Raw genomic sequence first — 20,853 nt, forward strand, 5'->3', positions numbered from 1 at the left:
CTTGTAACCTTATTGGTCCAAATAATGTGATCACCTTATCTAAAAATGTTCGATTCTCATCAACTCTCACTTTCCTATCAGATTCGATTAAGCCATTACTCATAATTAGAACAAAAATATTCGGAGAAAGGAAAAACAAAGGAGATGGCAACTCAAGCCGCCGGAATCTTCAGCCCCGCCATACCAATCGCCGCTTCCACCGTCAAGAAACTCCACCATTTCTCGACAACCCACCGACCCAAATCTCTCACATTCCTCAAAACAGCAATCCGCGCCGAAAAAACAGAGTCATCTGCCCCAACCGTGAAAGAAGCAGCTCCGGTTGGATTCACTCCGCCGCAGCTAGACCCAAACACGCCATCACCGATCTTCGCCGGAAGCACAGGAGGTCTTCTCCGTAAAGCCCAAGTCGAAGAATTCTACGTCATCACATGGAACTCACCGAAAGAACAAATCTTTGAGATGCCGACAGGAGGCGCGGCAATAATGAGAGAAGGACTGAATTTGTTGAAACTGGCGAGGAAAGAACAGTGTTTGGCATTAGGTACGAGGTTGAGATCCAAGTACAAGATCAGTTACCAGTTTTACAGAGTCTTCCCTAACGGAGAGGTTCAGTATCTTCACCCGAAAGACGGAGTTTATCCAGAGAAAGCGAATCCAGGAAGAGAAGGTGTTGGTCTAAACATGAGATCCATCGGCAAGAATGTTAGTCCCATTGAGGTTAAATTCACAGGGAAACAATCCTATGATTTGTAAGATTTCTTATTCGTATTTCAATTAACGTTGGTCAAACAAACAACCAAAATTCTGTGAATTCTTGTGAATGTTTATACAATCCTTTGAGTATGTAATCTAAACAAAGTATAATTCTTAACGTCAAAAAGCAAACTAATATAAGCAGAAACAATACAAACGACAGGATATATATTTTGAAGTTATCGTTACTCTGAGCGTCACAAAACAACAGTACATAATAATAAGCCGAAAACAATTTGGGAAAGATGCAATCATTGTGTGGTTTTCTTATCATTTCTGGTTCTTTTTCTGAACTCTCTCTTCTCTTCAGAGTATTGCTTCTTCATTAAAAGGCTAGACATTGCTTCTCTCACTGCTTCTGCTGCAGCACTCATCACACTCTCTTCTATTGCAACTTTACCCTGCAACTGCTCCAACAGTTTTGACCCTCCAGGGATCTGCTCATCTTCAAGGATTGAAGATGGCTCCGTCTCCACCAACGAGATGGCCCGAACCCTTGAAAAACCAGGGTGGTTCGAACCAGGTAGGTTCGAGGCTCCTGATACCATCCATAGTAACCTTGTAGATGTGCTTACAGAGATACTTGTGGGAATGAAACTTTCTCCAGGGATTTTTATCACCTACAAGATAATTACAAGGTTAAGCTATGGTTCTGCTGATATTACAGGATTTGCTAATAAGTGTCATACCTTTGTGATAGAGAGAGTATGGGCTAATAAATCACAGCTTAACAACAATGTTCCTTGAAAGCTGCGTTTTACAAATATAGAAGTAGTCAAACATCTGATATCCTAAAGAAATGTATGCTGGCTAAAAATTAGGACTTGCCTTTGGATAGCCACTGCTGCAAGAGAAGAATTTGAGATAGTGCATATATCCGTTACTGTGACTTGTGCCGGCGGCTCGCTTTCATTAGATTCGGAATGTCCTGTCTTCAATGAGCAAAGAGCAATAAAAAATAAACCAGTTAGTTCTCTAACGAATGTCGAAGAAGATACATAACCAAGTGTTCAATGTGACAAATTGAAAGAAGAATATAAGACTGAAATTTCTACCAATGTAGTAATTTCGCATGTGTCGAGAAGAGACCCGGATGTAATATCCCACAGTCGAACCTACAAAATTCAGTATCGATAAGGAGTCAAGCACTAACTCGCTAGTCATACGATACATGAATGGAAACTTTTACGATCACTTACAGTTGAATCTCCACTTCCAGACATGAGGTATCCTTGGGTAAGCTCTGGATTCCAGACAAAGGCTATGCAGGTGATAAACCTTTTGAGTATTTAAGACAACATGTAAAGTGAGCTGTTAAGTAATCAATCTTTGGTTACAATCTTGTTTCTTTTGTAAACAACACTCGATAAACAACCTAGAAACCAAGCATTTAGGATGCAAAACCTGAATATTTGTGACGAAATTACATGTTGCTTTAAACTCTCACTTACTCTGTATGTCCAAGACAAAAGCTCTGTATTTCATGAGCCCCTTCTAGAGGCTTCTTAGGAAAAACCGTTACCTATGATGGCAAACGTAATCACTCACGATAAGAACAATCCGAGCAAGACAGGCATGACATTGTACATCAGTGGATTAGACTAGCTTACCCTTATCTTAAAGTCCCGATCTGCACTAAGAATATATCGACCATCTGGGGAGAACTCCTATGAACAAGAACAGACAGATTCAGTGATAAAGTAAAGTAAAAAAACTTGAGCTTTATATAAGAACGAGGCTGGCCTATTGACAAAACTTTATCTTACCAGGCTAGTAATAATACTACAATAATGGGAAAGCAGCGGCGCACCCTTTTTACTAGGTAAGACTTCACCCTCATTGATCCCATCAAGCTCGACCACCCATACAACACCAAACTTGTCCGCATAGCAAACATGTGAATCATCGCTGCTTATAGCAACTGCGCTGACTCTCTTCTCAGAGCATCTGGAAATGTTAAGATTATGCAATTTGAGATAAGCATAAAGCCGGTTTTGGAGAAAACTAGAAGTAAAATGGTTGATACTAATAGTAAAAATGAATCCAATTTATCGTAGTACTGCAAAAATGCTTATGATATGGTGTTACCAACTTACACGGTGTAAAGGCAGCGCCAAGACTCTGCAGACCAAATCTTAACGAGCTTGTCATCCCCTGCAGACACGAAAAGCTTTCCACTTGCACCATAGCGAATAGCTCTAATGGAATCTTTGCGGAAAGGCCCATCAGATTCATCCACCAAATTAACAGCACAACTCTCTCTGTCCATAAAAAACATTCAAAAAAGCAATTGGTTATTACTGTACTTGAAAAAATAAATCGACAAGGTTTAAATTTCACAAAGCCACATGATGAGAAGATTCAGGGTTACCGGGTCAAAAAAAAAAAAACATAAACCCAATTAACACTTCAAAAGAGAAATGTCTGAATTTGAAGGAATCAATGAGCTTACATAAGATCGAATACACGAAGATCCGACCCGACAGTGACAGCGACAGATTTCTGAGATGGGTGAACGGATATCAATGCAGGAGCAACCTCGAATTTATTCTGGCTTTCTCCTTCTTCTATGTGAGATTCTTCCATTGTTACACAGCGTAGTTTTAGGGTTTAAGCAGTTGGCGAAAAAAGCCGCCACAAAATAGAAATCGATGATTTTATATATTTGCAACTGTTTGGATGTTAGTCTAATCGTTTTCTCTCCTCAGATCAGATGCGCGTGGGAAAGACTGCTTTCAGTTATTTTGGGCACGCTAAATTGGGCCGTAAACCGAAAGCTTTAGCTAATGGGCCTTTGCACGATTTACGGCCTTGTTCGGATATAGTAACTCGGTTAGTATGATCGATTAGGGTTTTTTATTGGTCATCAAATGATTAATCATGTCACAAGTCACAAGTCACAAGTAGTATGTATACAACGATGTTTTTATCGACCGGTGATAAAGTGGTACAGTAGAAAATAATGATGAGGTAATTAAAAGCACTAAAGTTTGAAGGTTTGATAGATGCTATTATATATTAGCGAGAAACAGAGCAATTGATACTAAGGACAAGACGATCGCATTTCTGTTGGACGTGCTTTCATTACTCCATGGAAACGTCTTCGGTCCTGTTTCCAAATCTCACCGATTGGTCAGACCCAAAAGAATATGAATTTTAAACAGTATATTTTCTTCTATAAGAAAAAAGGTTATGTTATAGAGTATATATATTTTGTATACTGTACCTGATGGTGAAAGTGCACTCTGAGGTGAATCTACCGGAGAATACGCCGGAGACGTGGTTGGTCCGTTGCTTCCGGCTACCATAACATAGCTTTAGGGCATTATTTTTTTTTTTTTTTTAAGTATGATAAGAATACGAAGTGGAAATCTATGTTATTTCTACAGTGGTTTTTTTATAGTTGACTTTTTTTTTTAATTACCATTACACTGACTGGCCGATGGAGTTTGCACATCACAAGCGGTAGGGAGATTGAGAGCCAAAGTCCGGTTAAAGTTAAACCCTGAGATTGAGCTGTCGTTGCTATTAACCACTAAGCACAAACACTCCGGTGAAGACTGAACCACCGTGGAAAATTGAGTGCAGCAATAGGAAGTAGGTGATGATGAGCCACCAGTGATGTAATCACGACAAGGGGAAAGGCTGATCAGAGTGCCGCTGCATCCAGACTGAGCCGTGGTGGCTTCACCGTTTAGAACGGTGGCTACCAGAAGGACCAGGAACGTAGGATTCATCATTTTGCTTTAGGGGTTTTTTGGCAATATTTTGAAACTCTTTTTGAGTGTTTAATTTTTATGTTTGGAAACTATATTGGAGTTCGGCCATTAGGGTGATACTTATAACGAAGTTAAAATCCGCTTTGTTTAGACTTGGATCAACCTGAATATATGCATTGCTTTTAGGAATTAACTTGTGTGTTTATGTGTGTTTGTTAAACCAATATAGCGTTACCATTATAAATTAATGAGACCAAGCTAACTAGCTAATAATAGCAAAATTTCAAACTTGTTAAATGTTACTAGACTTACAGTTGGAACTAATGAAATAAATAAGCACATTTTCGTTCCAACAATTAAGTTTTTTAATAAATTTGATAATTTGTTGGTTTGAGTTTTTTTTTTTCAAAAATAAATCTACCATTTTTTTATCTAGACGTTAAGTATGATATACACTATACAGTAGTTCGCTTTATTTGACAAATTGCTTTTTAGAGAATTGCTTTACGCGATGAATAGGCCAAGACCAAGGTATTTGTTCGGTTAACCAAATTTATGAGTTTTATAGTCTAATCCTTGATTTGTGAGCTAAACCCAGAAATGAGCTCTCTTCGCATCTGTCATCATCATCAATCGCATATGTGAAATTAAGCTTTTGTTAGCCGCCTGCTCAGGAAAGCCTTTGTCTTTCGTCCTAATCTCCCCTTCGTGTCTGTGTTTTGCTTCGTTCTGCACCCTGTAGATTGTTCATTTCGCACCCCCCACTTGTTCGATGAAATGACTGAGAGAAAGTAGAACACAGTTTCCTTCAGTTCTACATACCAACTGAGAAGCTTCAAACTTGGTCTGACGAATCGAAGAACGAAAAAGAAAGATGCTGTCATGGAGAAAAACGAAGCTTCAGGCTGTTTCAGTTCACCAGTGTCGTTTTAGTTCTCTGTTTCGTCGAGTCCTCGTTGACGCCATTGAAGTTAAAGGTACTCAGTCTCAAGCTTCTTTGCAACATGGTTTGGCATGTACAACTGTTCTGTCTAATGTAAGAAACCGCAGTGTGTTATCTAAGCTTCGTACTAGTACCAGGTTCGATGTATGGTCTATAGACAGAACAGAAGCATTTTCGACAATTTCTGGATCTATATTGCTTCAAGCCAGGGATCCTGCTAAACTCAATGAAGAAATTCAAATTGCAGTTGATCAAAATAGATGTGATGAGGCTTGGAGGTTGTTTGAACAGCATATGCAAATGGAAGGGTTCCCGCGAAAATCTGTTGTTAACAATGTTTTGGTTTGTTTTGCTGAGAGTCTTGACTCAAACTGGCTACAAAAGGGTTACAGTTTAGTGGAAAAAGCCTTTGAGGAGAGTAAACAGAATTTGCTAGAGAAGGAACCTCTTGTATATCTCTCCTTGGCTCTCGCCAAGTCAGGCATGGCTGTTCCTGCATCAACGATCTTGAGGAAGCTTGTTGAGACAGAAGAGTATCCTCATGTGAGTGCTTGGTCAGCAGTGTTGGCGCATATGTCTCTTGCGGGATCAGGAAGTTATCTATCTGCTGAATTGGTTCTTGAGATTGGTTACTTGTTTCTGAATAACAGAGTTGATCCACGGAAGAAGAGCAACGCACCTTTGCTCGCGATGAAGCCTAATACTCAGTCGTTGAACATTGCGTTGGCGGGTTGTTTGCTGTTTGGGACAACACGAAAAGCTGAACAGCTTTTAGATATGATACCGAAGATCGGTGTTAAAGCTGATGCTAACTTGTTGGTGATAATGGCTCACATATATGAAAGAAATGGGCGGAGAGAGGAACTGAGGAAGCTCCAAAGGCATATAGATGAAGCTTGCAACTTAAATGATTCTCAGTTTTGGCAGTTCTATAACTGCTTGCTTATGTGTCACCTCAAATTCGGGGATCTCGAATCTGCGTCGAAAATGGTTCTAGAAATGCTGAGAAGGGGTAAGGTAGCAAGGAACTCACTTGGAGCCGCCATTCTTGGATTTGACACTGCAGATGATGATAGATTAAATCTCAGAAAAGTTTCTGGAAAATTATCAGAGGTTAAAGAACACGATAATCCCGTAGCGTTTTCTATTCGCAGTATGATTCCATATGAAGAGTTCTTTAAAGACAGGAAATTTTCGAAACTTGAAGCCGAGGCAAAGGATGTTCTTGGTGGATTGTTGGCTAAGTTGCATGTACAAGTCGAATTGATTACCTCGGAACGCGGTGTTCTGCAACCGACAGAAGAGATTTATGTGAAATTAGCAAAGGCATTCCTGGAAAGTGGGAAGATGAAGGAGTTAGCGGAGTTTCTGTTAAAGGCAGAACATGAAGACTCCCCTGTTTCTAGTGATAACTCGATGCTGGTGAATGTTATCAACGCGTGTATTTCTCTAGGAATGTTGGATCAGGCGCATGATCTACTCGACGAGATGCGTACGGCTGGGGTAAGAACCGGTTCTTCGGTTTATTCTTCGCTCCTCAAAGCTTACTGCAACACAAACCGAACTAGAGAAGTGACATCACTCCTTAGAGACGCGCAAAAGGCAGGAATTCAATTAGACTCAAGCTGTTATGAGGCTTTAATCCAGTCTCAAGTGATTCAGCACGATACTTATGGAGCTCTCAGTGTGTTCAAGGAGATGAAAGAGGCAAAAATACCAAGAGGCGGAAATCAGCAGTTTGAGAACCTCTTAAAGGGTTGCGAAGGAAACGCAGAGGCGGGACTAATGTCGAAACTCTTGAGAGAAATCAGAGAAGGGCAGAGTTTGGATGCTGGTGTTCATGATTGGAACAATGTGATCCATTTCTTTAGCAAGAAAGGTTTGATGCAAGATGCAGAGAAGGCATTAAAGAGGATGAGAAGTCTCGGGCATTCGCCGAATGCTCAAACGTTTCATTCTATGGTCACAGGTTATGCAGCCATTGGCAGTAAATACACAGAGGTCACTGAACTTTGGGGAGAAATGAAATCCATAGCCGGAGCGACTTCATCAATGAGGTTTGATCAGGAGTTGCTCGATGCTGTGCTATATACGTTTGTTAGAGGCGGATTTTTCTCCCGAGCTAACGAAGTTGTGGAGATGATGGAGAAAGATAATATGTTTGTTGATAAGTACAAGTATCGGATGCTCTTCTTGAAGTATCACAAGACTGCTTATAAAGGCAAAGCTCCAAAAGTTCAGAGCGAGTCTCAACTCAGGAAGAGGGAATCTGGTTTAACATTCAAGAAATGGCTCGGTCTATCTTGATTATTATTGTAATCACCATTGTAGTGTACTAATAAGTTACCTTTAATCTCGAGCCGCATAGATCTGAACAGAGGCAGTATAAACATAAATAAAGCTTTAGATTTATTTATCTTTTGTATGATTTCGGTTTATATACACAGCCAAATGCATATTAGTTCAGGTTTAGGATAAGCCAGCGGATGGGTTCGATTAATCGTGAATCGTGTTATCTATCCTGCAAAGATAGTGAAACAGGTGGAGTTGGTTGAAAATTCTCAAGGGATAACATGAATGTAGAAAGGAGATAAAGGTTACTGCTAAATGCAACTAACCTTTGATCCTGAATAGAGCACTGCCATCTGAAACCTGTTGGCCTGCTTTAACTTTGAGTTCCTGTATGCTTCCAGAAGACGGGGCTTTCACAACGTGCTAAAACCACGGCGAAGGAGAATTAAACGATAATAAATTTATGGTATGTTATACTCATGGTATATGTGCTCAGGTATAAGAAGAGATTTGTACACTAACCTCCATCTTCATTGCCTCTAGGACTAACACAGGTTGACCTTGATCTACTTTGGCTTCGTTTTCAACTAGGACCTTGACTACCAAACCAGCCATGGGAGCTACAACGGTTCCTGGAGGGTGTGATGATGTTTCTGAGCTGGTTCTGTGTTGGACACCTTCTTCATCTTCAGAGAATTCGATCCCTACCTTCTGCTTGAACTGATGGTGTTCTGAACCGTGCCATATATGGATATGCTTATAACCATCCTGTTACGAAAAACACATCATAAGCAGTAGTTTCGAGAGAGACAGAAAGAGCATGAGATATTAGCTGTGAAGATTTGCCTGAACATGATGCTGATGATTTACCTTCAAGTACACAGCTAGAGTAACATTCATGCTCAACCCGGCCGCTTCAACTCTAAAATCGCACTTTCCTGCTCGGGTTACTCTGACTTTTAAACTTGGAGATCCATCGCCTTCCTGTCACGTGGAATGTTGTCAAAACATCAAATTCTCAATCATAGGATTCATAAATGAAGTATGAAGATGATTCAGCGATGGGTTTCAGCATTTCTTTTTTAAATGAATCTCATAGCGAGTTATACCTGTATGATATAGCTTCCATCTGGTTGATACATCAAACCAAGGGATATAAGGTTCGAGCTACTCGAACCATTGCTGCTGCATTCATTATTCCACTCAAGCTCAATCGTTTGCTTGGCTTCATGATGAACCCTAAAAGGAGGATGAGAATACCATATTGATGGAAGTTTCCCTGGATGAGTTTACACAAAATAAATCAAGGCATGCTTGGAAATTATGTAACTTGTGAAGAAGAGACTAAGCTCATGTGAACTGACCATGATTACTTTCGTTCCAATCAGAATGCTCGATTGTGGATACACAAGCAGCAACTAATGCTGCACTATGCTTAACTGCCTTGTATGCCACCTCTACTGCAACTGGATTGCTTTCATCAGCAAACAGATCACTTTTATGGTGCTCAATAAAATGAGTTTCTACATTGCCCACTGCAAACTCCTTATGACTAGCAAGTTTTTGAATGAAATTTATGTTCGTAGGTACACCTGCTACCTGCCAACGAAGATATCATGTCATTACTGAACTACCGTTGTAACTAATAAGCCATGTGCAAGAAAATCCAAGAAGTTTCTTAAGAACTTCATAATTGAAACCATATAGCCTTAAAAAATTAAGGTTATGCGGAGGTATAATTGTCACTGCAGAGAGCTCCGAATTGTTGTCATTCGGGGTTTCAGGGATGTACCTGAAAGTTAGACAGGCAATCCTTCAGTTTCACCAAAGCTTCGCCACGATTACCTCCCCAGACGACAAGCTTAGCAATCATAGGATCATAGTGCATGCTAACAGTGTCTCCTTGCTCAACTCCAGTTTCAACACGAACTGCTACAGAAAAAGTTCAACACGAAAGAGGTTCACAACAGGACAAAAGCAGGGTCTGATGTCTGACAGATGAGAAAAATTTCCATACGATGGAAGAAAAAAACAGTTGTATACACAATCTTGAACTGCACCTGATGATGAGACTGCAACAGGGCGATAATGATTGAGGACCCCAGTTGCAGGAAGAAATCCTTTTAGAACATTTTCAGCATATATCCTGGCCTCGAAGGCATGACCTGCCGAGAGGATGCATATGCGGATCAAAATAATGAATTAACAAATTAATAGATAAGGTTTCACGAATAGTTGTTCATACTTTTTTCTACAAGAAGTAATATTTTGAAAAATCAGTAAACCAATAGGAAAACATTAAGGAATGAGAATAAACCAAAAAAATATATATATTTTCCATATATGTCAATGAGGAAGAGGGATACCTGACATCGGCACCTCGGATTGGCTTATGGGGAGAGGTTCTCCATTGGCAACTCGAATTTGCCATTCCACAAGATCTTGACCAACAATCATCTCAGTTACAGGATGCTCGACCTAAGAAGGACAATTAGTGTTCCCTTGGATAGCCAAATGCTTATTGAGGTAAATTTTATTATACATATAAATCAAAGAATCACCTGGAGACGGGTGTTCATTTCCATAAAATAGAATTGATCAGACTCAGTGTCAACTATAAACTCCACCGTCCCAGCATTGTAATATCCAACTGCCTTTACATATCAGAAGGTAACAGAATATAAGCGCTTCTTGTGGAAGTTGAAGTGAAAGATAGCCTAGCAAGAAGAGGTTTCAAAAGACTACCCATCAATGGAACTTAAACTAACAATGGTAAACTAATCAAATAACTCATGATCCAAAATTAGTAATGCACAACGTATAATATAAAATATAGAGACTCAAGGGACATACAGTCTACTACAAATACATGCAATATACAGAACATGGCAATGAAACATTTTCGACTAAGATTGAAAACCATTAAATCTGTAAAAGAACAGGAGTTAGAGTGGTACCCGTGCCGCAGAGACAGCAGCTTGGCCTAAATTTGCGCGGAACTTTTCAGATATATTAGGCTGCACTAGTAGAGTTTCGATCAGACCCATATCCATATATGCTAGAAAATATATAAACCAATAACAGAAAGAAACACAGTCCTTACCGCAGGAGCTTCTTCGATAATCTTTTGGTGTCTTCTTTGCACACTGCAATCCCTTTCGTACAGATGAAGAACATTCCCATGTTTGTCGCCAAATATCTAAAAGCAGTGGAAACGCAGAAGGAAAATTAGTTTAAATGCTAAAAGTGTTGAGATTCAGAAACGGTTTCTCTATGGATGTGTCATAACTTAATCCATATAGCTTAAACAGAACATGGCAGTACGTATAGAATTTAACGCTTTCAACCAAAGTAATAGTATACGCTTTATATATAATAACTGGGATTCCAGGCGCCATAATCATAGTTTCATAAACGAAACAGGATATGGAATATCACAACCCACTACCTGGACTTCTATATGCCTTGGTCGGGTGATGTATTTCTCAAGAAGAATTGTGTTAACGCCAAAAGAAGCAGCAGCCTCACGTTGAGCCCCCAAAAACGAGTCAGCAAAATCCTTCTCACTTTGCACTATCCTCATTCCCTAAAAACAAAAGCTTACTTTACTTCAAAACCAATAAACGTCAAAAGGGTATCAAACTTATTTACCAATGATCTGTATTTCTGACACTAAAAAAATATGCTAAACCATATTTTCGGAGCCAGTATCAAAGGTGAGATCAAATTAAATGGAAACATGCCAGTGGTTTTTTCGGCGACATGAGTAATTTCACTATTACAAGTTACAACATACCTTTCCCCCACCTCCATGTGTTGGTTTGATTATAATAGGGTATCCAATCTTTTCCGCTTCTGACTTCATATAATCAATATCTTGCTCATGGCCATGATATCCAGGCACGAGAGGAACTCCAGCAGCCCCCATTATTCTCTTGGATGCACTGAATAGACACAGATGAGAGGCACGTCATCAGAAGCAGTTCAAAGTGAGGATAAAAGGACATAATATGTGCAAAGAAGTATGGAACCTGTTATGGTACCTTTTATCACCCATGTCTCTAATTGCAGATGCTGGAGGTCCTATGAATGTTAGACCTGAATCTTCACAGAGTTGGGCAAAGTCGGAACTTTCTGACAAGAACCCATACCCAGGGTGTATTGCCTGGGGTTATAATTCCAAAGAAGACATCAGCTACCGGAAAAAAATTACATGGAGCACAATATATAGCTAAAATAAGAAAATCCTAGCAATGATTCATCTAACTTTGGCTCACTCGATAGATTCTAATCCCCTCAAGGCCTCAACTATTCCATTACGCATGACATGTACCATGTTCAAGTTCCAATGCCAAAAATTTCGCTCTCCTATTCCTCGTATTTTTCGAGGACTAACCATAAGACTAAATTAAATTCAAACCTGTGCACCAGTCCGAGCCGCTGCCTCCATGATAGTGGCACCGCTGAGGTAACTGAGCCGAGCCGGAGGCGGACCAATTCGTACAGCCTCATCGGCAGATTTCACATGGAGCGAATCCCTATCAGCGTCACTGTAAACCGCAACTGTCTGAATCCCCAGACGCTTCGCCGTTCTCATGATTCGGCAAGCAATCTCGCCTCTGTTCGCCACCAAAACCTTCTCAATACACCGCTCCCTAGGCTTAATCGTGTCTCCTCCGGAAGATGCAGAGCTGGAGATATATCTAACAAGCATCGAGTAACTTTTCCGGCGAACATTCCGCCGAAGTGCCCACACCATCATCGACATTGATCGCGATTTCGAATTTTCCGAGTGAAAACGAGTGTGACTCAGCTTACTTAGTTGTTTGTTTGTGTAGTTTGTAGATAAAACGAACAACTCGAGGAGGTTTTCGTCATTTCGGGGAGATTAATCAGCGACAAATAATGACGTGGCACGCATATTGGTCCTCAAAATGGATATGCGTCTGATGTGTCGCTGGCGTTGCGTCTTTACCCATTCGCTACATGACTTTACCAGTATGGGCCTTATGGGCTTCAACATTTTCTAATGAGCCTATCATTACGAAACATTATAGAGGCCACAACGCCTTGATCCAATTTTTGAAATAGGATATAAATCGCAGTGCTGTTATGTATTTTAAATTTTCATTTGATCTTTACTAATTATAGATAATTTAGAGTCTAATACTGGATCCACTTTGGTTATTAAAGGCATATGGAGGGATATAATTATATAAACGATTTCTGGAAAATAATACTAGTATGAGCTTAAGGACATGAAAAAAAAAACTAAGGACATGAAACCGAGGTGGAACTATGTAATAAAGTGTTAGGTAGGTGTCTGTTAAGTGTTGACTTCCTTTATTCATTTTTTTTTTCTTTTGCATCGACGTCATCTATTCTAGAACCGACAAAAATAAAATTAAAGAAAGAAACAAACTCCTAATCGATACAATATTGGCAACGAACTGAACAAGAAACTTCTACGAAAACAATTGATTCAAAGTCACGTTTTTATTTGAATTTATAATAAATGAATCTTAACCTACTCGAAACGCCATATAAATATATGTAACCTTTTATAATGATTAGAAGTCATATTGTTTCGAATAGATGAATGATTTTTTGGCTAAACCAAACTTTTATGGCGACATTAAATAATGAAGGGAAAAAAATGACACGCAAGATCGCAATATTGGTCGAATCTAAAATCCAACGTGGAGAAATAACAAAGGGTGACGGAAGTGGACCGAAATCACACCGTCCAAGACATCCTGTCTTTGTCACTTATCACTTGTCAGCCTCTCCATGTTTAATAAAAAAAAATATTATTATTGCTTATTTAAATTGCGATAATAATAGTGATAATTAATATATCAGAGGTGTTTATCTTGATTAAACAGAAACCAGAAGAATGTGTAATTTTATTCTTAATCTTGAGACTCATTAATTATCCTGATAGTTTGTTCATGTTGTATACGTGGTTTAAAACTATATGTGTACATGATAGTATATGATACTGGTTCTAACAACTATTCAAACTCATATTATCTAGATCTATAATCTTACCAGCAAAAATGCATTACTAAAGAAAGTTGAAAGAAAAGAATCAACCGATGAAAAGATTTTTTTTTCACGGGGGAAATGGAATGGAATCTATTATTTTTGTTCAGACGGGATTAACAGTGGATCAAATAATTTTGTTTTTGACAAAAAAGTCCCATATGGGGCCATAAGTATTTTTTTAATTGCAGATCTCTTGGCAGAGAAGGCGATCCCGAGGACGCAAAGTCACGCAACTTCGAATAAAAAATTTTGAATAACATTTTTGGGAACCGTACACGAGGGTGATATCGTCATTTCGGAGCTTCTCTGTAAGTCCACCATACCTAAACAATTCTTCACAACGTAAAAAGTAGGAACAGCGCGGAAACGCCTGTAGAGAGAGAAAGAGAGAGATCTAGAGGAAGAAGAAGATGAGTTGAGATATGCGAAAAATAAGGAGAAGTGATAGGAAGAACTGTTCTTTCCGGTAATCCTTTTTGCTCTCGGACTTGATTTCACTGCTGTTAGATTCGCTTGGTAGATCAAATTTTTGTAAGCTATTTTTAGTTTCGGCTAAGTACTGTACTATACTCATGTGGCTTCTCTTGCTATCTTCCCTTCGATTTTGGGTGTGGTCGTCTAATTTTCTGAGACGAGTTTTTTCTGTCTCGTTTTTTTAAAGCATAAGAATCGTTTTTTATGCTGATCTGATTTTCCATCCGTATGAATTGCTTGATATGTTTTCTGACCAGGTTGCTGCCGATTGCTTTGGGCACTGAAATAATTTCGTCTCGACTTTGGCCTTCATTGACTTGGTATTTCGTTTCTACTTTTCTTTCCTTTTTTTGTTCTGTATTTCTTTTCTATGTGATTGCTCAGCTTCCTCATTCTTATGGAAGCTTAACTCTTGCTTTTTTTTTCTTGTTAAGTTTTAGGAATTTTTACGGAGGAACTCTTGGCATTGTGAGCGCCTCTGGATTTGCACATTCTGGTTCTGGAGTGATTTAATATCGTCATAGTTTGGTGGTGGTGGTGCGTAATTTTGCTGGTTAAAATGTCTGCTGTTGCGAATGGTAACACGAAACGCTATTCTTGGTGGTGGGATAGTCATATAAGCCCCAAGAACTCTAAATGGCTTCAGGAGAATCTTACAGGTATGTGACTTAGAGAAGCTACTGGTTCATCTGAATTAAAATGCTCTAAATGTGATTTTGTTGTTTTTACGGGCCCAGTTATTTCTCCCAAGGGAGGGATTTTTTTTTGTTCAGTGAGATGTTGAGGCTTGATCATTTTTATCATGATGCAGAGTCCACAAATTTCTTTGACATTTTAGTTCAGTTTTGTGTCATGCCGGGAACTTTGTCTGCGATTTACTAACATGTTATTATGTTTGCTGATAGATATGGATAGTAAAGTCAAGCAAATGATCAAGGTTATTGAAGAAGATGCAGATTCTTTTGCTAGGCGAGCAGAAATGTATTACAAAAAGCGGCCTGAGCTTATGAAATTGGTTGAAGAGTTTTATCGAGCGTATCGTGCTTTAGCTGAAAGATATGATCATGCGACCGGTGTTATTCGTCATGCTCAGCAGACTATGGCAGAAGCGTTCCCAAACCAAGACCCCATGATGTTTGGTGAAGAGTCGCTTGTTGGTTCTTCCACCAATGAGTTTGATCCACAAACGCCTGAGAGTTACCCTCCTATCCGAGCTCCGGTTTACCCCAATGAGTTAAAAAAAGATGCTTTAGGGATCTCTTTCCCTCATATGAGTACCGTAAAGCGAAATATAGCCTTCATGGAAGAGCCTCATCAGCCTGCGAGTAATGGGAAGGGTTTGAAAACTGGAAAGGCAAGAAAAGGACTGAATTTCAATGATGTTGATGGAAATGGAAGAAATGCTAAGGTTCTCTCGGAATCTGAACGCGCTAGCAGAGCTGAGGCTGAAATTGTGGTTTTAAAAGATGCTCTTTCAAAAGTGCAGGCTGAAAAGGAAGCTAACTTAGCTCAGTTTGATCAGAATTTGGAGAGACTTTCTAATCTGGAATCTGAGGTATCTCGTGCACAAGAGGATTCCAGGGGGTTTAATGAACGAGCCACAAGAGCCGAAGCTGAAGTCGAAACACTTAGAGAAACCCTCAGCAAACTAGAGAATGAAAAGGAATCCAGTCTTCTTCAATACCAGCAATGTCTACAAAACATAGCTGATTTGGAGGGTCGCATTTCTCTAGCTCAGGAGGAGGCTGGAGAAGTAAATGAGCGAGCCAGCCAAGCCAAAGCTGAAATTCTAGCCTTGAAGCAAAGCCTGGTTATATCTGAAACGGACAAGGAAGCTGCTCTTGTTCAATATCGGCAATGCTTGGAAACCATATCTAGCCTGGAAGAGAGGTTGCACAAGGCTGAGGAAGATGCGAGGTTAATCAATCAGCGGGCAGAAGATTCTGAGGGTGAAGTTGAAATCTTGAAGCAAAAGGTCTCCAAATTAATTGATGAAAATGAAGCTTATGTACTCCAATACCAACAGTGCCTGGATACAATTGCAGATCTTAAGCTCAAGCTATTTCATGCTCAAGAAGAAACCCAGAGGCTTAGTCGTGAAATAGAGGATGGGGTTGCTAAGTTAAAATTTGCAGAGGAAAAATGTGTCGTGCTTGAGAGATCAAATCAAAATCTGCACACCGAGCTGGATGGTCTATTGGAGAAACTGGGGAATCAAAGTCATGAGCTCACGGAGAAACAGAAAGAGATGGGAAGATTGTGGACTAGTGTACAAGAAGAACACTTGCGTTTTATGGAGGCCGAGACTGCCTTTCAAACCCTTCAGCAATTTCACTCTCAGTCTCAAGAGGAGCTAAGCACTTTAGCATTGGAACTGCAAAACAGGTCTCAAATCCTGAAAGATATGGAGGCCCGTAACAATGATTTACAGGAAGAAGTTCAGGAAGCCAAAGACGAGAACAAAAGCCTCAGTGAGCTCAATCTCTCTTCCGCTGCATCCATTAAAAGTTTGCAGGAGGAGGTCTCAAGATTACGGGAGACAATACAGAAACTTGAAGCAGAAGTTGAACTGAGAGTGGACCAGAGAAATGCTTTGCAGCAAGAAATATACTGTCTTAAAGAGGAATTATTTCAGATAGGAAAGAAACACCAGTCCATGGTAGAACAGGTGGAGTTGGTTGGTTTACATCCAGAAGGCTTTGGGTCTTCTGTCAAGGAATTGCAGGAGGAGAACTCAACGCTAAAAGAAATAAAGGAAAGAGAAAGTGTCGAAAAGATGGCCCTGGTTGAGAAGTTAGAAATGATGGAAAAGCTTGTTCAGAAAAACCTTCTTCTGGAGAACTCCATATCAGATTTGAATTCTGAGCTGGAAACAATCAGAGGAAAGCTGAAGACATTGGAGGAAGCTTGTGTGTCACTCGCAGAAGAGAAATCAGGCCTTCATTCTGAGAAGGACGTATTGATTTCCCGTTTGCAGAGTGCTACAGAATACAGCAAGAAACTCTCTGAGGAAAACAGGTTACTGGAGAATTCTCTTTCTGATGCCAATGCAGAGCTTGAAGAACTCAAGTCAAAATTGAAAAGCCTAGAAGACTCATGCTACCTGCTGAATGATGACAAGTCCAGTTTAGTTAATGAAAGAGAAAGCTTACTCTCTCATATGGATATAATGAGAAAAAGCATTGAAGATCTGGAGAAAGAACATGCAGAGTTAAAAGTGAAAGTTTTGGAATTAGCGACCGAGAGGGAATCTTCGCTTCAGAAAATTGAAGAATTGGGAGTGTCTTTAGATGCCAAGGACCGTGAGTATGCTTGTTTTGTAAAAATGTCTGGGAGTCGGATAAATGACATGGAATCAAAGATCTATCATCTTCAAGATGAAATTCAACGCCAGGAGAGTGAATATCAAGTGGAACTGGATCGAGTTCATGATGCTCACATTGAGATTATTGTTCTGCAGAAATGTTTGCAAGACTGGCTTGAGAAGAGTTCCTCTCTGGCTGCTGAGAATCAGAATATCAAAGAGGCTTCTCAGCTGTTAGAGAAGCTAGTCTCTGAACTAGAACAGCAAAATATTGGGAAACAACTGCAGATTGAGTCCTCGATTAACTGCATTAAAATACTGAGAACGGGGATCTATCAGGTATTGATGAAGCTTGAAGTAATTCCAGGTATAGATTCCGGTGATGAGAACTCGCAAGACCAGCAAAATATTCATGACATATTGAGTAGACTTGATGAGATGCAAACTTCGCTTTTGAAGACTCGGAATGAAAACCAGCAGTCTGTCATTGAGAATCTCGTCCTTGTTGAATTTCTTCGGCAACTTAAATCAGAAGCTGTTAGTATTGCAACAGAGAAGAAAGCCCTTGAGGAAGAACTTAAATCTCAGCGTAACCAGCTCTTGTTTTCGCGGGATGAAACCCAGAAATTTATCATCATAAATGGAGAATTGACCACCAAAGTTAATCAAGGAGCTGACAGAGAAGAAGCCTTGACGGGGAAAATTGAGGATTTGCACAGGCAGTCTTCCATTGAGAACCTCGTCCTTGTCGAATTTCTCCGGCAACTTAAATCAGAAGTCGTTGGTATTGCAACAGAGAAGAAAATCCTTGAGGAAGAACTTGAATCTCAGTGTTACCAGCTCTCATTTTCGCGGGATGAGACCCAGAGACTTATCTACGTGAATGGAGAATTGACCACAAAAGTTAATCAAGGAGTCAACAGAGAAGAAGTCTTGAAGGTGGAAATTGAGGATTTGCACAGGCAAGTCTTGCAACTTCGAAATGACTACACCATTTTGCAGGCAGAGAAGAACAAAACTTTAGACGAGAAAAAATACTTGACAAAGTCAACATTGCGGTTGGAGGAGGAGAAACGTAAACTAGAAGAGGATATGTCTTTGCTTCTTTCCGAGACTATATACCAAAGCAATCTCATTCTTCTTTTGGAGGATGTCGTCTTGGAAAAACTTTCAGGAGCGGTGAAACTAAACGAGGATCTGGACAGACTCATTTTTGTGAAGTGTAAGCTCGAGGAAGAGGTAAGGGAGGTTGGTGATAAGTTAAAAGCTACAGAAGTCGAGAACTTGCAGCTTGAAGCTTTGCTTGAGAAAACGGATGGCGAACTGCACACTGCCAGATCAGCTAATGATCAGTTGGAACATGAAATTGCTAATGTGAAAGATCAGTTGGGTCAGAAGGAGAAAGAACTTCTAGAAGCTATGCTGATGATCTCCATCGTGCAAAGTGAAAAATCTGAATTATCTAAGGCAGTGGAGGATTTAGATTGTAGGTACAAGGAAACTAAATCAATAGAAGTAGATAAAGATAAGCAGGTTTTGAAACTCCGTGGAGATTACGATGAGCAGATTAAGAAGACGGGTCATGCAAACGAAGCTAATCTTAAATTGGAAGCTAACATGATGAGCCTACTCATGGAACTTGAAGGAATCAAAGTGGAGAAGGAAAAGCTGAACCAGGAGCTTTTAACAGAAAGGAATGAGATTAAACTATGGGAGTCTCAAGCTACAACATTGTTCGGAGATTTGCAGATTTCGGCTGTTCATGAAACATTGCTTGAAGCGTTGACCCATGAGCTGGCTGAATCCTGCGAAAGTCTTGGAAATAGAAGCACATTAAAAGACTTGGAGATTGACCAGCTTAAAGGAAGGGTGAACAACTTAGAGGATGCCAACAAAGGACAGAACGATCTTATGAGCAAATACGCCCAAGCTATTGTGTTGTTGAAGGAAAGCATAGAATCCCTGGAAAAACATATTGCCATGCCTCACGAATTCGAGAGTGAACCAGCCAAGGTACATTATTTTAGCAAACTCTGCTTCTAATTATTGAATACTTTTAGTCGATCATAGTGAAGTTTTAGATAGCTTTACCGTTGGCCTAAGTCATTTTTCCGCTGAACTGAAATCGCATCTTTTTCTTAGTTGATTTCGAATTTTTCTTGTCGGAGAGTAACCAATCTTTTGTGGGTATCTCTTACCAGGACACTGCTTCAATAGTGGATAACAACGATTGGTTCTTAGAGTTGCAAGAAATGCGTTTTAGAATCAAAGCTATCGAGGAGGCACTAACCGAAAAGCTTGCAATGGAAGAACTAAAAACAGCTGCCCGAAGAAGCAGAAGGAGAAGTGGAAGTCTGCGGAAACAGAACCATGGAATATATTCAGAGGAAAGCGAAATGATCACGAAAGACATCGTACTCGATCAGGTTTCTGATTGCTCATCATATGGGATTAGTAAGAGAGACATTCTGAAGATAGAAGATGATCACAGTTTTGAGTTAAAGCCACAAAATCCTCAAAAAGGTAAATCCTTGTCTGAAGAGTCACTGGTTGTGGACAAATTAGAGATCTCCGATAGATTCACGGATCCAAACAAAGAAACAAATAAGAGAAAAGTTCTCGAGAGACTTCATTCGGATTTACAGAAGCTCTCGAATCTCCATATCGCCGTAGAAGATTTGAAAAGCAAAGTGGAGACAGAGGGGGAAAGCGAGAAAGGAAAAGAAGACGAGTACGAAACGATTAAGGGACAGATCACTGAAGCAGAGGAAGCATTAGAGAAGCTTTTAAGCATCAACAGAAAACTGGTGACAAAAGTCCAAAGCGGATTTGAGAGATCAGATGGAAGCAAATCATCTATGGATCTTGATGAGAATGAGAGTAGCAGGAGGAGGAGAATATCAGAACAAGCGAGAAGAGGATCAGAGAAGATTGGGAGGTTACAGTTGGAGATACAGAGATTGCAGTTTCTGTTGTTGAAACTGGAAGGAGAAAGAGATGATAGAGCGAAGGCGAAGATATCAGATAGCAAAGCGAGGATTCTTCTTAGGGATTATATCTATGGTGGAGTGAGAGGTGAGCGACGGAAGAGGATGAAAAAGCGGTTCGCGTTTTGCGGGTGTGTGCAACCGCCTCCATCTCCTTGATCGTTTCGAAACTAGAACTTGTTGCAAGTAAACGTAATAATATTCATGTGAATGGAAGTGAATTTAAGTTTAAAATGAATGAGAAACACCTTTGATAATCTGTTATAGTGTTATTTTCCGTTTGAAAGAGATTAAATGAAATTTGTATATTGCAATTGGCTCAAAGTCAAA

At 39.9% G+C, this 20,853-nt stretch overlaps 6 protein-coding genes across 8 annotated transcripts; 3 read left to right on the forward strand and 3 right to left on the reverse strand.

Annotated features, from left to right (window-relative positions):
• The first annotated feature begins 81 nt into the window (after positions 1–81).
• LOC112084111 (photosystem I reaction center subunit II-2, chloroplastic) lies at positions 82–883 on the forward strand. The gene has a single exon (XM_024153016.1). The coding sequence runs from the start codon at positions 145–147 to the stop codon at positions 754–756; it is 612 nt and encodes a 203-aa protein (XP_024008784.1). The 5' UTR covers positions 82–144; the 3' UTR covers positions 757–883.
• A 42-nt stretch (positions 884–925) lies between these two features.
• On the reverse strand, positions 926–3,580 carry LOC18994543 (tRNA (guanine-N(7)-)-methyltransferase non-catalytic subunit wdr4). Its single transcript, XM_006418200.2, has 10 exons — positions 3,209–3,580; positions 2,853–3,017; positions 2,523–2,703; positions 2,367–2,423; positions 2,208–2,278; positions 1,956–2,034; positions 1,812–1,871; positions 1,585–1,688; positions 1,446–1,506; positions 926–1,376 (listed from the first exon to the last, which is right to left on the reverse strand). The coding sequence occupies exons 1-10, from the start codon at positions 3,340–3,342 to the stop codon at positions 1,008–1,010; spliced, it is 1,281 nt and encodes a 426-aa protein (XP_006418263.1). The 5' UTR covers positions 3,343–3,580; the 3' UTR covers positions 926–1,007.
• An 83-nt stretch (positions 3,581–3,663) lies between these two features.
• LOC18994544 (non-specific lipid-transfer protein-like protein At2g13820) lies at positions 3,664–4,565 on the reverse strand. The gene is made up of 3 exons (XM_024153017.1): positions 4,181–4,565; positions 3,983–4,057; positions 3,664–3,865 (listed from the first exon to the last, which is right to left on the reverse strand). Exons 1-3 carry the CDS (start codon positions 4,494–4,496, stop codon positions 3,768–3,770), a joined length of 489 nt encoding a protein of 162 aa, XP_024008785.1. The 5' UTR covers positions 4,497–4,565; the 3' UTR covers positions 3,664–3,767.
• A 466-nt stretch (positions 4,566–5,031) lies between these two features.
• On the forward strand, positions 5,032–7,833 carry LOC18994545 (pentatricopeptide repeat-containing protein At1g03100, mitochondrial). The gene has a single exon (XM_006418203.2). The coding sequence runs from the start codon at positions 5,350–5,352 to the stop codon at positions 7,723–7,725; it is 2,376 nt and encodes a 791-aa protein (XP_006418266.1). The 5' UTR covers positions 5,032–5,349; the 3' UTR covers positions 7,726–7,833.
• LOC18994547 (methylcrotonoyl-CoA carboxylase subunit alpha, mitochondrial) lies at positions 7,805–12,539 on the reverse strand. Of its 3 annotated transcripts, none has more exons than XM_024152354.1 (16): positions 12,131–12,539; positions 11,754–11,875; positions 11,507–11,654; positions 11,159–11,296; positions 10,814–10,909; positions 10,668–10,727; positions 10,272–10,364; positions 10,077–10,188; positions 9,771–9,875; positions 9,503–9,639; positions 9,075–9,309; positions 8,820–8,989; positions 8,581–8,694; positions 8,233–8,478; positions 8,037–8,133; positions 7,805–7,939 (listed from the first exon to the last, which is right to left on the reverse strand). In XM_024152354.1, the coding sequence occupies exons 1-16, from the start codon at positions 12,476–12,478 to the stop codon at positions 7,935–7,937; spliced, it is 2,226 nt and encodes a 741-aa protein (XP_024008122.1). In that variant the 5' UTR covers positions 12,479–12,539; the 3' UTR covers positions 7,805–7,934. The 3 variants fall into 3 exon arrangements, with proteins under 3 accessions (XP_024008122.1, XP_024008121.1, XP_024008123.1); XM_024152353.1 differs by having other exon boundaries at positions 9,503–9,642; XM_024152355.1 differs by lacking the exon at positions 7,805–7,939 and having other exon boundaries at positions 8,032–8,133.
• A 1,398-nt stretch (positions 12,540–13,937) lies between these two features.
• Positions 13,938–20,837, forward strand: LOC18994546 (protein NETWORKED 1D). The gene is made up of 5 exons (XM_006418204.2): positions 13,938–14,224; positions 14,490–14,552; positions 14,667–14,891; positions 15,138–19,549; positions 19,738–20,837. Exons 3-5 carry the CDS (start codon positions 14,792–14,794, stop codon positions 20,680–20,682), a joined length of 5,457 nt encoding a protein of 1,818 aa, XP_006418267.1. The 5' UTR covers positions 13,938–14,224; positions 14,490–14,552; positions 14,667–14,791; the 3' UTR covers positions 20,683–20,837.
• Positions 20,838–20,853: the final 16 nt, after the last annotated feature.

This window comes from Eutrema salsugineum, unplaced genomic scaffold, assembly GCF_000478725.1.
Source record: "Eutrema salsugineum unplaced genomic scaffold, Eutsalg1_0 scaffold_5, whole genome shotgun sequence".
Taxonomy (NCBI): Eukaryota; Viridiplantae; Streptophyta; class Magnoliopsida; order Brassicales; family Brassicaceae; genus Eutrema; species Eutrema salsugineum.

Excerpts from the sequence above, each read along its gene's own strand:
- LOC112084111 (XM_024153016.1), top strand. The coding sequence starts at position 145 with ATGGCAACTCAAGCCGCCGGAATCTTCAGCCCCGCCATACCAATCGCC.
- LOC18994543 (XM_006418200.2), bottom strand. The coding sequence starts at position 3,342 with ATGGAAGAATCTCACATAGAAGAAGGAGAAAGCCAGAATAAATTCGAG. Across the intron at positions 2,035-2,207 it reads TTTTGTCTTGGACATACAGA|GTTTATCACCTGCATAGCCT; the intron begins GTAAGTGAGAGT and ends AATACTCAAAAG. Across the intron at positions 1,689-1,811 it reads CATGCGAAATTACTACATTG|ACAGGACATTCCGAATCTAA; the intron begins GTAGAAATTTCA and ends TGCTCATTGAAG.
- LOC18994544 (XM_024153017.1), bottom strand. The coding sequence starts at position 4,496 with ATGATGAATCCTACGTTCCTGGTCCTTCTGGTAGCCACCGTTCTAAAC. Across the intron at positions 4,058-4,180 it reads ATCGGCCAGTCAGTGTAATG|CCGGAAGCAACGGACCAACC; the intron begins GTAATTAAAAAA and ends ATGTTATGGTAG. Across the intron at positions 3,866-3,982 it reads GAGTGCACTTTCACCATCAG|GACCGAAGACGTTTCCATGG; the intron begins GTACAGTATACA and ends ATTTGGAAACAG.
- LOC18994545 (XM_006418203.2), top strand. The coding sequence starts at position 5,350 with ATGCTGTCATGGAGAAAAACGAAGCTTCAGGCTGTTTCAGTTCACCAG.
- LOC18994547 (XM_024152353.1), bottom strand. The coding sequence starts at position 12,478 with ATGTCGATGATGGTGTGGGCACTTCGGCGGAATGTTCGCCGGAAAAGT. Across the intron at positions 9,310-9,502 it reads ATTGCCTGTCTAACTTTCAG|GTAGCAGGTGTACCTACGAA; the intron begins GTACATCCCTGA and ends CTTCGTTGGCAG. Across the intron at positions 8,479-8,580 it reads CTCTAGCTGTGTACTTGAAG|GATGGTTATAAGCATATCCA; the intron begins GTAAATCATCAG and ends TTTTCGTAACAG.
- LOC18994546 (XM_006418204.2), top strand. The coding sequence starts at position 14,792 with ATGTCTGCTGTTGCGAATGGTAACACGAAACGCTATTCTTGGTGGTGG. Across the intron at positions 14,892-15,137 it reads GCTTCAGGAGAATCTTACAG|ATATGGATAGTAAAGTCAAG; the intron begins GTATGTGACTTA and ends GTTTGCTGATAG. Across the intron at positions 19,550-19,737 it reads TCGAGAGTGAACCAGCCAAG|GACACTGCTTCAATAGTGGA; the intron begins GTACATTATTTT and ends ATCTCTTACCAG.